The sequence below is a fragment of the Primulina tabacum genome, chromosome 18 (genome assembly GCF_025594145.1).
Source record: "Primulina tabacum isolate GXHZ01 chromosome 18, ASM2559414v2, whole genome shotgun sequence".
Classification (NCBI taxonomy): Eukaryota; Viridiplantae; Streptophyta; class Magnoliopsida; order Lamiales; family Gesneriaceae; genus Primulina; species Primulina tabacum.
The window spans coordinates 15,184,778-15,197,816 of record NC_134567.1 but is presented as its reverse complement, the minus strand read 5'-3'; the positions used below and the strand labels follow the sequence as shown (position 1 = coordinate 15,197,816).

General features: G+C 39.3%; 1 protein-coding gene across 5 annotated transcripts; it reads left to right on the top strand.

Moving 5' to 3' along the window:
• Positions 1–1,380: 1,380 nt before the first annotated feature.
• LOC142533115 (uncharacterized) lies at positions 1,381–9,146 on the top strand. 5 transcript variants are annotated; one of them, XM_075639757.1, is made up of 7 exons: positions 1,381–1,475; positions 6,615–6,692; positions 6,790–6,879; positions 7,111–7,221; positions 7,337–7,420; positions 7,641–7,705; positions 8,699–9,146. In XM_075639757.1, the coding sequence occupies exons 2-7, from the start codon at positions 6,660–6,662 to the stop codon at positions 8,883–8,885; spliced, it is 570 nt and encodes a 189-aa protein (XP_075495872.1). In that variant the 5' UTR covers positions 1,381–1,475; positions 6,615–6,659; the 3' UTR covers positions 8,886–9,146. The 5 variants fall into 5 exon arrangements, with proteins under 5 accessions (XP_075495872.1, XP_075495876.1, XP_075495871.1 ...); XM_075639761.1 differs by having other exon boundaries at positions 1,382–1,475; positions 6,777–6,879; XM_075639756.1 differs by having other exon boundaries at positions 1,385–1,475; positions 7,090–7,221.
• Positions 9,147–13,039: the final 3,893 nt, after the last annotated feature.

The window sequence follows — 13,039 nt, the reverse complement described above, 5'->3', positions numbered from 1 at the left end:
ATCACCTAGGTGCTGAGTGTAGCGCTGCAACGCTTGGTCAAGCGCTTAGGCGCTACCCTGCACGAAGCTACAGCTCTCCAAATGTAGCGCTGCGGCATTAACCCTGCGCAAACCAAATCCTAAAAATGTCATCTTCTGCCCAGTCGCTTCTCTATGACTTCTAATGGACCAAACCCATACCGACTCGAAACCAAACATTGATTAGCATCTGACCACAACCCATGGCATACCTAAACGCAACAATGATCACCCGGCGATTCCCAACAAAGTCTGCAACCAAATAAAACTCAAGAAACATGAAGAACATATTTTATAACATCACAGTTTGAGCAGTCACACGAGAATGTTCATACTCACCTGAAAATTACTAATTTACTGTCAAATCGAAGGTATCAAAACGTACTACGTTTTACATGTTGAAAGTTTTTCCAAAAAACCGATCAAAAATTCGCAGGATTCGAAATGACAACAGATTCGGTTGTTGAGATCTAACAACTTGTTCAAAATCGTTTCAACCATTTTTGCTCAAACTTTGCATAATATAACCGGATTTTTACACACAATAAGCATCAAAATACTTACTATGACAAGATCGATGCAGAAAATAAAAAAAATATACATGCATTTGCGTTATAACGCACGAAGATAACGAGTATCGATGCGGTGGATTACTGGAGATGACTGGGAGACGCTTGTTACACGATTCTTGCTCGAAAAACCAACGTGAATCTACTGAAAAATCGAAGGGGAAGGGGTGGCTGCTAAAAGGAACTTAGAACCCTACTTTCTATCTCCAGAAAAATTAAAACACAATGTGTGTGTGTGAGTGTGTGCAGCCGAGAGTGTGTGAGTAACGTTTGTGTGTGTGTGTAGGGAATTAATTAGGGGCTAAAACTTGCTTAGTCAAATAATTAGAAATAAAACATTAGTAATCTAATTATTTAACCCCACTAAAAGATTTAATAACATAATTTACAAAGTTTAAAATCCCCACTACTCAACTTAGTATTTTTGAAAACCTTAAACTCTTAAAATCACCTAATAAATTAAATTAGGCTTTAAAATGCTTAAAATTCCATAAATAAATTAAAATACCAATTTTCTTGACATGAAATAAAATACCTTATTAATCGTAAATCGCCTAAATAATCACCGGTCTCTTTTCCCGATCCCGTATCGAATATTCTCCTGAAACATAAAACTCAATAAAACATTTTAATGTACATCAAATGAACATGTAATAATTTAAAATAATGCAAATCATAAATCATGCATCGTTAAAAGTCATTTTAAAAATAATATAAGTAATTTAACAATTTAATAAATGCATGGGTTTATGTGTACTGATTTTGGACTTTACAATAAAGAAATGAGTTCTTTTTAAAATCGAACTTTCTAATGAATGAATACTTAAATAGGTTGTCATTGTTGATGATGGAAGTGCTGATGGCACCAGAAGAGTAGCTTTTGAGTATGTGAAGAGGTACACTGTTATGAGCACGGGTAAAGGATCGGGTTAGGGGTCGGTGAAGAGGTTGATCGTTTAACTCTGAGATTTGTTTGTGGCTTTTTCTACCATGTCTACCAATTTTTTTGGATGTTCGAGGCTCGTTTTAGAGAAACTCGCGATCTCAATATTAGCTATATATTTTTGTGAAAAGCTGAATGTTTATTTTTTCATCAACAACCCTTTAAATACAAGATAAGCATTAAATTGGCATCCAAGAAATATGCTTATTATTCCCCTGTCTAAGCTCGAGATTCTAGCACTTATTAAAGGAAAGTAAATAAAAATCCAATCAATCTCATTTCTTATTTTCTAAACTTTCCATGAGTAAACCTTTGATATAGCACATCCTTGATTTTTGCTGCTCGATTCTTGTTTGAATTGGGCTGGGCCCCATGGATTGAGTCCCTGACATCTGCTCCCCCTTGGAAATCGTGGTTGTCCTCAAACACGAAAGAGGGAAAGCGAGCTGTGAGCATGGCAGCGTCTTCCCAAGAAGCTTCTGCAGGTGACGGGCCCTCCCAATGCACTAAGACTTTAGATTTGCCTTGGTTCATGCGTTTGTCCAGTACTGCCATTGGTGAAAGATGAAATTCTTCCAAGGGAGGGGGAGGAAGTACTGGGTTGGAGAAAGAACCTCCTTTAAACTTCTTTAAGGATGAGACATGAAAAATTGGGTGGGTCCTCAAGTTCTCTGGAAGGTGTAGCTTGTAAGCCACTTGTCCTACTTTGGCCAACACCTTAAATGGACCGTAGTAGCGAGGGGAAAGTTTTGCATTTCCTCTGGATGCTAAGCTTTGCTGTCGATAGGTTGGAAGCTTGAGAAGTACCAAATCCTCTTCCTTGAACTCCACTTCCCTGTGTTTCTTGTCATAATGCAGCTTCATAACATTCTGAGCTTGTAGCAAGCGATCACGAGCTTGGCGTAACAGTTGGTCACGCTATTGCAATGCGTGATCCACGGCCTCTAGACGTGCCTAACCGGGGAGATAAGACAGAAGGCTTGGTGGTTGGCGACCATAAACGATCTCAAAAGAGGTGGCCTTAAGAGCTGTGTGAAAGCTTGTGTTATAGCAAAATTCGGCCCAAGTTAGCCATTCAAACCATTTCTTCGGTTGATCACTTGTAAAGCACCTCAAATACATTTCTAGGATGCGATTTATTGCCTCGGTTTGTCCGTCGGATCGGGGATGATAAGCTGAGCTGAAACACAATTTGGTGCCACTCAGATGAAAGAGTTCCTGCCAAAAAGAGATTCTGAAGGTTACGTCTCGATCGCTTACTATTGTTTTGCGTAGCCCATGTAACTTGAAGATGTTGTCGAAAAAGATTTTGGCGACTGAAACTACGGTGTAAGGATGGGCTAAGCCAATGAAGTGAGCATATTTAGAAAAGCGATCGACAACCACGAAAATTACAGTCTTCCCTTGTGAGGTAGGCAACCCTTCGATGAAATCCATTGAGATGTTGGCCCAAATGTGGTAAGGGATGGGCAGAGGTTGTAGGAGTCCAGCAAGCTTCATTGCTTCCGTTTTGTTGTGTTGGCATATGGAACAATTGGACACTACTGCTTGGACTTGACGTTTCATCCCTGGCCAATAAAAATCTCGTCCTATGCGGTGGAGAGTGCGCTGGTAGCCTTCATGACAGCCTTCATGTACCATTGCAATAATAGGAGCAGTTAATGGTGATTGTGGAGGAAGGTAGATTTTGGATTTAAACCATAAAATGTCGTTTTTAACTTCCCATGGTCCGAAAGCCTCTCCATCATGAACCTCTCGAATGATGCGTTGTACTTCTGGTGTATTAGAGTGTGCTTCTCTGATGGCTGCCAGAAAATCCCACTGTGGTTTCGAAATGGCCATCAAACAGCCCTCCTCGCCTAGGCGTGAAAGTGCGTCCGCCACGACATTTGATTTTCCTGCCCGATATTCTACCTTAAAGTCATAACCCATTAATTTGCTTATCCCTTGTTGTTGTGGAGAGGTTGAAATACGTTGTTCGAGCAAAAATTTGAGACTATAATGATCCGTACGAACGATGAAGGAGTTTCCCCAAAAGTAAGAGTGTTAGTGACGCATGGCTTTGATGAGTCCAATGAGTTCCTTTTCATAGGCGGGTAGTTTCCAATGGCGGAGGGCGAGTGCGCTGCTGAAGAATGCAATGGGGCGCCCTTGCTGTTGAAGTACAGCCCCTATTCCTGTTTCTGATGCGTCACACTCCACGATGAAAGGTATGGAAAAATCGGGAAGAGCAAGGACAGGTGTAGAAGTGAGCAGTTTCTTCAATGTTTCAAAGGCATGCAGGCTATCAGCTGTCCATGAAAAGCCTTGTTTACGCATCATATTGGTTAAGGTGGTAGCAATAACTCCATAGTTTTGCACAAATTTGCGGTAGTACCCTGTTAGTCCGTGGAAGCCCCGGAGTGCCTTTAGAGTCATGGGTTGTGGCCAGTGTTGAATGGCTGTTATTTTATTTTCATCCACACTCACCCCCTTCCGTGAAACCACATGTCCTAAGTAAGCAACCTGTCTTTGAGCAAAGTAACATTTGGATTTCTTAAGGAATAAGTGCTGTTGTTGTAGGATTGTGAAGACAGTATGAAGATGGCAAATGTGATCTTCCCAGGTTGCGCTGTAAACGAGGATGTCATCAAAGAAAACCAATACAAATTTCGGTAAAATGCAGCCGAAAATTGAATTCATTAAAGCTTGAAAAGTAGAAGGCGCATTAATGAGGCCAAAAGGAATCACCATAAACTCAAAGTGGCCGTGGTGGGTGCGAAAGGCCGTCATGTGGATGCTACCGGGGTCCATCAAAATTTGATCGTAGCCGGATCGCAAGTCTAATTTCGAAAAATATTCAGCGCCGTGTAATTCCTCCAATAATTTGTCGATCACCGGAATGGGGAACTTTTCCTTTACTTTTTTTGCATTCAAGGCACGATAGTCGATACAAAAGCGCCAAGTGTCATCTGATTTTTTGACTAATAATACTGGTGAGGAGAAAAGGGATGAGCTGGGTCTAATAATCCCTCTTTGTAGCATCTCATCACATTGCTTCTCAATTTCCTCTTTCTGCATATGAGGGTATCGATAAGGTCTAACAACAATGGGGTTGGTACCTTGTTCTAGTAGGATTTTATGGCTGAATCCTCTTGAGGATGGGAGTCCTTGAGGTTCCTCGAACAGGCTGTTGTAGGTTTCTAGAAGGTGTTGTAGCTGGGTAAGGGGTGCCTCCTCTCGTATAGTTGCCGAGAGGTTTCGGTGCGACGGAATGTAGGATGAGTCTCCGTGCCACGTAACCAGCCTGCCTTCTCTTACAAACTGCATTTGTATTTTTTCAAAATCCCACGTGATACTTCCTAAAGAGCGGAGCCAATTTACTCCCATGAAAGCGCCAAATTCTCCTAGTGTGAGGACGTAAAAATCAGTATGGAAGATATGATTTTCCAGTTGAATCTGAACAGCAGAACACATCCCCGAACATGGTAGACTCTTCCTATTTGCGACCTTCACAGATATGTCTCCTCGTTGCAATATTTCAAGGTTCAATTGTGAGACCAAATTGGAGTCTAAGAAACAGTGCGTGCTGCCGGAATCAATAAGGACACGGAGAGGTATCGAATGGATGTACCCTATTATTTGCATAGTCTGGGCGTTACTGATTCCCGTGATGGCGTGAAGAGAGATGCCTGGATCGTCTGGATTAATCGTGTCAGCTTCATCTTCTGGGTCGCTGTTCTCGACCACTTCTAGACGAAATAACCGTTTGCAACGATGTCCTGGAACGAACAGTTCATCACAGTTAAAGCACAACCCTCTTGAGCGTCGTTCCTCCATCTCTGATCTGCTCAATTGCCTCGTGATCGATGGTCGTGTGTTTGTTGGGATGGTACATCTTTTTGGATAATTGGGTTCTTGTCGTAGGCTTCCCGTGCGTCTTTCGTACAAACGGGCCAGACCCATAGCAGTTGTTAAATCTTTTGGGTGGTGAATGTCTACCTCAATCGCGATGTGTTCTTGTAGGCCGCTAATGAAAATTTCCACTTCTTGCTCGCTTGTGAGGGAGGAAGCTCGTGCAGAAAGTTGTTCAAATTGACGTTGGTATTCTCCCACCGTGCCTATTTGTCGCAATTTCGATAGTTCTCCCAGTTTGTTTGTGCGAATCGGTGGTCCGAACCTCACGTGGTAGTACTGTGCGAAAAACTCCCATGTAAGATCGGGTCGATCTCGCTCAAGTTTTAAGAACCACAGTTGAGCATCTCCTTCAAGATGAAAAGACGCGAGCCCCACACGCTGATCTTCGGGTGTGCGTTGATGGCGGAAAAAATGTTCACATCGGCTTATCCAACTAATGGGGTCGGTTGACCCATCATATGTCGGGAAGTCCATCCTGGAATATTTGGGAATGAATTGATTCGAGTTCCCCAACTCATTGGCTTTGCACTGATCTCTTGGCTGTGAATCAGATGCTCCGCTGCTATCCTCACTGTCCTTGCTGGTTTTTGACACTTGAGCAGCCAATTCATCAAGCCTTTTGTGTAGATCTTGCTGGTTGCGTTCTTGTTCATCTTGTTTGCGTGCTTGGTGTTCTCTTTCGGATTTGAACAGGTTGAAGAGGGTCGTAAGTTGCTGTTGGATTGCCTGCAAATCACCCATAACTACTGGCTCTGATACCAACTTGTTATGACCACGGGTAAAGGATCGGGTTATGGGTCGGTGAAGAGGTTGATCGTTAAACTCTGAGATTTGTTTTTGGCTTTTTCTACCTTGTCTACCTATTTTTTTGGATGTTCGATGCTCGTTTGAGAGAACCTCGCGATCTCAATATTAGATATATATTTTTGAGAAAAGCTGAATGTTTATTTCTTCATCAACAACCCTTTAAATACAAGATAAGCATTAAATTGGCATCCAAGAAATATGCCTATTATTCCCCTATCTAAGCTCGAGATTCTAGCACTTATTAAAGGAAAGTAAATAAAAATCCAATCAATCTCATTCCTTATTTTCTAAAGTTTCCCTGAGTAAACCTTTGATATAGCACATCCTTGATTTTTGCTGCTCAATTCTTGTTTGAATTGGGCTGGGCCCCATGGATTGAGTCCCTGACATACACCATAGACAATATAAGAGTAGTCCTTCTCGGAATGAACTATGGTAAGGGTGAAGCAATAAGAAAAGTGAGTCAATTCTGAAAAATTTGTTCACCCTGTATTTTGTATTACTATAATGACCTGTCATTGAATCATAATGCTCTTGGAAAGCATTTCAAAACAGGGCATGCTCCACTCACGTAGTGAACTTATATTAATGCTTGATGCTGATGGGGCAACTAAAGTGAGTGACCTCGAGAAACTAGAAAATCAGGTTGGTGACTATTTTTTCGATCGGGAAGGTTATTTTTGTTTTCTAACTGTGGAACTTTGTCTTTGTCCTTCTGAATTTTACCGGAAGTCAGCTTTCGATTGCCTTCATGTGTCTTTTGGCTTATAGTTAGTGGTCAAGTTTGCTACAAAGCCCTGTCACTTGGCAGGCTTTTGATTATAAAAATGATATCATAGATGGTTTCCACGTCAGATTCTTGCACTTGCTATGGAGAAGCACAAGTTTGGTGACTCTAGAGCTAGCGATTCAATGATGAGAATCTCGGATGTCCCTATTGCTGCTTTTGGGTCTCGTGCTCACCTTGAGGAGAAGGCTCTGGCAACAGTTGAGTCTTTTGGCTGTATAATTGCTATTTTGCATTATGACGTGGTTAAATCTATTTCGTATGAATTGCTAGTGTGTTGTTCAAGTCTAATCAGACGATCATCTCATGTTTCAGAGAAAGTGGTATCGCAATTTCTTGATGAATGGATTTCATCTTGTATTTCTGTTGGCTGTTGGTTCTGGAATTCGCGACACACAGGTACTTCATCTTGTCCGAGACAGTCTTTTATCGCCATATCAAGTTCATTTCTATGTTTTTATATCATTTGGTTGCAGTTATGTTTGTTGCTAGGATGGACATTCTCTAATGCACTCTCTTTATTCTCTTTTCGACTCTTGCAAACCTGAAAAAAGGCCAGATAGATTAAATATATCTTACGTCTTAAGTTTGGTCATAGAAGCTCTTCTTCATGTTTCAGTGTGGTTTTAAAATGTTCACCAGAGCTGCTGCGCGGAAGCTTTTCATGAATGTCCTCCTGAAACGGTAAGTTTCTCTTTGGTCTTATGCCAGCATAAAGTCAAAAAAGATTTTAGAATAGCGTTGCATGTATTTATCATTTTGTATCTTGTTTTCTGAAAGTTTGCTGTATTTTCTTAATTTTTTCTCAATTTCAACTAGGTCAAGCCACGCTCAAGTCTATGACTAGGTGAGGTGTAGTTATATTATGAGTTTATGGTTTTGTAACCTAATCTACCTAGATGTGATCTGTCATCTATGTTGGGCATGTTTTACCGAAAGAGCTATCTTCCATATGCACCCTGAAATAAACGTGTAAATCTGAGGTCAATGAGGTTGAAAGACTGGATCAAACCCTTATAGACCTTTGTGAATTCCTCCAAGGAGAAAAAATGAGTCTAGTGGAGTATTTCCGGAACAAGGAAATCATATGAATGAAGTATGTCCTCAGGTTAATATATAAATATATATATTTGTAATGAAGAATATAAATGAATGGAGTCAATGAACAATGAAGTGTCCACATAAACTGTTTAATTGTTTTGGAAAACCCCCAATTTGTTTCTAAATAAGCTCAATTATGGAATCTGGCTTGCCACTGTTTTTATATCAGAAACCGATCCGAGGCAGCTTTCAGTTGGCTGGAATGTCGATATTGTGTAATGTACCTTCTTCTAGGGAAAGACGGTGGGTAGGTTGCGTCGAAATATGTTTTGCTCAACTTTGATCAATAGTCACAGAGAATCTATGGGTCATACTAGTCATAGAACATTCAGATGTTTGAAAGTACTTGATGGATAACTTGTCATTTTGTAAGATTCACTACTTGTATTCATTTACCTTTTGGGTTCTTTAATGTAGTTAATCTAAATTGTATGCGTTCTTTCCACACGTTGATTTTTGGTGTAATTTTCTAGTTTTTAATTCAATCCATTTCCATGTTTCGATCCGCATAACCATTTGGTAATAGTTTGAGTACTTCTGCTGTTGAAATAACTGTTGTGAACGTTGAATTTTTAGGTGGTGCTTTGATGTGGAGTTGGTGTATTTGTCCAAATGGTTTCGCATCCCCCTGGTCGAGATTTCCGTTAATTGGACTGAAATTCCTGGATCAAAGGTTAACTTATTAAGCATTCCCAACATGTTGTGGGAGATAGCTCTCATGTCAGCAGGCTACCAAACTGGCATGTGGAAAATTTACAGCTAAAACAAACTCGAGTTTTTAAGCATGCAGATTTATGAAATTCTGCAGTCAAAAGCCAGTTATAATCAACGAGGAAAGATGTGAACTTTTAGGGCAGCTCCTGTTTTTCTTGCATACCTGACTGATAATTGCTGATTTGTAAGAAACTTGAGGCCAAACTGACTCTTTTCGATGGACTTGAGTTGTTTACACGAGGAGTTTCTTATAGGAGATTGGAACATTGTATTTTAAAATAGTATAGTTTCAGCTACTGTTTACACGCAATCTGTGCATACATTGACTACTGCTTTTATTTGCTGTGAGTTATAATCTTGAATTGTAGTCATGGCAGAACTTGGAAGGTGGAGCGGATTCTCGTTTAAAACTAGTAATATTTTTAAACGTATCACTCAGTAAAAGAAATATGTATTGGATATGTAGTCGGGCGATTGCTCTATTCATTACATCCTATCCGTCTAGGATAAATACTTCATCTGGAGGATGCTTAATGATGAACTAGTAGCATTTGACATAAGGGTAATTATATGTAATACCGAGAGAAACATATGAGATGTTCAGTTGAAAACAAAAGAAATACATATATATATATAAAATGTTTGTTTTTAAGTGAGATAATCCTCTGAACATCTCGTAAAAAAAATCGGGACTACTTTACCCGGCACAGAAATTGCATATAGTTTTATAATGTCGTGTGAACATTTGAAAAAAATACTAAAATTTGAAAGAATAATTTTCAACAATTAATTTGAATAACTATCTTTACACACAATTTTAAGTTCTTTCTAAATTAATGATATTTCGAAAGAAAAAAAAACTGAGTTTGGGCCACGAGCCATTCGGCTTAGTGGCATGTGATTTGTGTGTCAGTAGCAAAGATTTGGACCACATTTTTCAACAAAAGTGTTCATGGCTAACGTTCAAGTGTCGATTGAGTGCTTTAAAAACAAATCTTGAATATATTCTTGGCACGACGCTTAACTTCCAACCTAGATCCTTACAAAGGGCCTTCCATTAGAGACGGATCAGACATGTCCCGTCATTACAAGATACACATCCGTGGCTGGATAGACCGAGCTCACCTTTCTTCCGCTGGATACCACACTTTTTATGTTGACCAAATAGAGACGAGTCTTAGGTTCTCTAAACCTAAACTCATCCAAACAACCTGTAGTTAGTTCCAGATATGCTCGAGCTAACAAAACCCTAACTCCATTAGTTCACTCCTGGCCTTGGGCGTTTTATTTCAATTCTTTGAGGTTCCGATTGGGATCGAACGCCTGCTAAAGTTTATTCGGATGATGAAAGATGCTCCGGGCTGTTTTTATTTGTCCATCCACCACGAATATAAATTCTTGAAAGGGAAGCCGGACTCCCATAAAAGGTGGCGTAACCGCTATTTTTTTGTTAAATCCCTTAGGACCTGGCACTTTAATATGGACTGGGTCATAAACATTACTATTCCTGACCCTATAGCCGCACCGACCCATGACTTTACTAACTTTTTGGCGCTCATTAGTTGACATGATCGATTAGGGGGGTAATTGTTGAGCTACAATAGCTAGGTTATTGAAATATTGAACACCTATGAATTAAATCGAGTTTTATATTCAAACCAAGCGGAAAACACTCGAATTCATCCTTGGTAGAAACCAACTAAATATTTTGTAAAACATTTAAAATTTATGCAAGTTGAATGAGTAAAAATATTTTGGTTGAAGCATTTTATCAAAGACTTGGTATGCAATATTTTGGTATTTGAAGAACACATAAGATGCTTCAACAATGCATTTTTTAAAACAATGAAAATGATAAGTAAAGCAATAAACAAATAGACACGAATTTGTTTATGGATGTTCGGAGACTTCAAATGCTCCCACGTCACCCCTTCTTGCATTGGGAAGGGTTCACTAGAAGACTTTGATTTATACAACATCTTGTACAAACCCATTTAGCTAGGACTTACACCACTGCCTAAACTGAACTCCTATCACTCAAGATTGTAGGCATCACCTCACAATCGGCATAATGTTTAACGTCTCTTATGCAAAGACTACGTAGACAAGTTTAATGTCTTTGTGCAAGACTCACTCAACTAATCTTTGAAGTTCAACTCTCTTGTATATGTGTGAGTGATTGTGTGTGAGAAATTTATCCTTTACAGTGTGCATCTCAAATGTATCCTCACACAAGGGCTTGTGCTCTCAACTAGCTGATTTCTTCATGCTAAGTGCCCAAGCTTTGAATCCTCTTCAAAAGCTCTTGTTTGATCTTCAAGATGTATTTATAAGCCCCAACAATGATATATACGTTAGACATAAGAATATGACCGTTTGAAAAGTTTCTGTACTATTTCTGGAATTGCAACGGTCAAATTCTCCTTGCTGGATATTTTCCCAACTGATCAACTCTGGTCAACTCAACTGGTCGTTCAGTTCAACTGGTCAGCAGCTAGTTCAGTTCAGTTCAGTTGGTCAACTGCTGGTTCTTAAGTTCAGCTGGTTCGGTTCGATTCACCTAGTTCAGTTGGTCTGGTTTAGTTAATCAGCAACTGGTTCAGTTCAGCTGGTTCAGTTGGTCTGGTTCAGTTGATTAGCAACTGGTTCAGTTGGTCAGCAGCTGGTTCAGTTCAATTGGTCTAGTTCAGTTTCAGTTGGTGTGCTGAAATCAGCCTAACTGATTTCAGTTTGTGCAGAATCAGTAGTTTCATCGTCATTTATCAGCGTCTTAAACTTCGATTCAGACTTTAACTTCTGAAGATGATTTGTAGATCTTTCTATTATCTTTTCAACGCATACTGAATCGTCTCATTTCGATAATTGAGCTGAGAGATATAACCAAAATACCGCAACTGCTCAAACCCAACTGATTGTTGTTTTCGTGTGATCAGTTCGGTAATTGAGCGACCCGTTAGACCATGATAACATCCGATTTTAGCCAACTGACGTGAAATACAATTTGTTTCAAATTTAGTTTTCTAATTAGTCCAGTTGGCAGATTGTCATTTGGATCATTCAGTTGAGAGATATCATTAAAATACCAAAGCTTGCCAGAAATTCAGTTTGTGCAGAATTCAGTTTCGGCTTGCTTGTTGTTTTAATACTTCACACTTGAGTAAATATGTTAGAAACACAATAACTAGTTTTGTTAACATCAAAATCAATATTGCGAACTTGAAAAATTCCAACAATCTCCCCCTTTTTGATGATCACAAAACTTGGATAAACAATCAACTCAACTAACATATTTTTCACCCTTTTTGTGTGAATCAAAAAGTCATACTTTCAAAATATTTTAAACAAAATTTTCTCCCCTTCAATATTTAAAAATAATCTCTCCATTATAATGAGTTCTCCCCCTATATTTTTTAAAATTTGAAAATTATAAAAGAAGAGGGATAACTAACCAATTTTCTCTATGGCTCATTTTCTGCTGCAGCTCATATGCTCTGTCTTCAACAAATAAACTGTATTTTCTCTGGCATAATTAAGCTGCAAATTTTATACCGCTGTAATCTTCTACAAGTCTAGTTTGCAGCGCAAAACGCGGTTTGTCATTTTGACACTCAAACAAGGAGATAGGTCATTTTTTGCACGGTCGGTGCAAGCTGTGCGAAAATTCAGTTTTGCATATATATGTGCAAAAAAATTGAAATTTTCGAATTTTAAACATCAAAATCAGTTTCAATGTTCTTTCAAGAACACCTGCTCTGATACAATTTGACAGGATCGATTAGGGGGGTAATCGTTGAGCTACAATAGGGTAGATTAGTTTTGCATTCATCAGTTCAGTTATGGTGACAACTGAACTGACGGATACTCTAACAGATCCAAACATTTTGAAAAAATTAGTTAATCAGTTAAATACACAAGATATGTTTATGGATGTACGGAGACTTCAACTGCTCGTACGTCACCCCTTCTACTTCCACTGGTAGGATCCACTAGAAGACTTTGATCTATACAACACTTTGTACAAACCCACTCAGCTAGAACTTATACTACTGCCTAAACTGAACTCCTAGCTACGACTGAAGGCAGCACCTTCCAGCCAACACTTCTTTAACGTCTATGTGTCAAAACCTATATACACAAGTTTAACGTCTTTGTGCAAGACTGTATTTGAGTTGTTGAGAGTGTTTGTGTGTAAGAACTGAACAA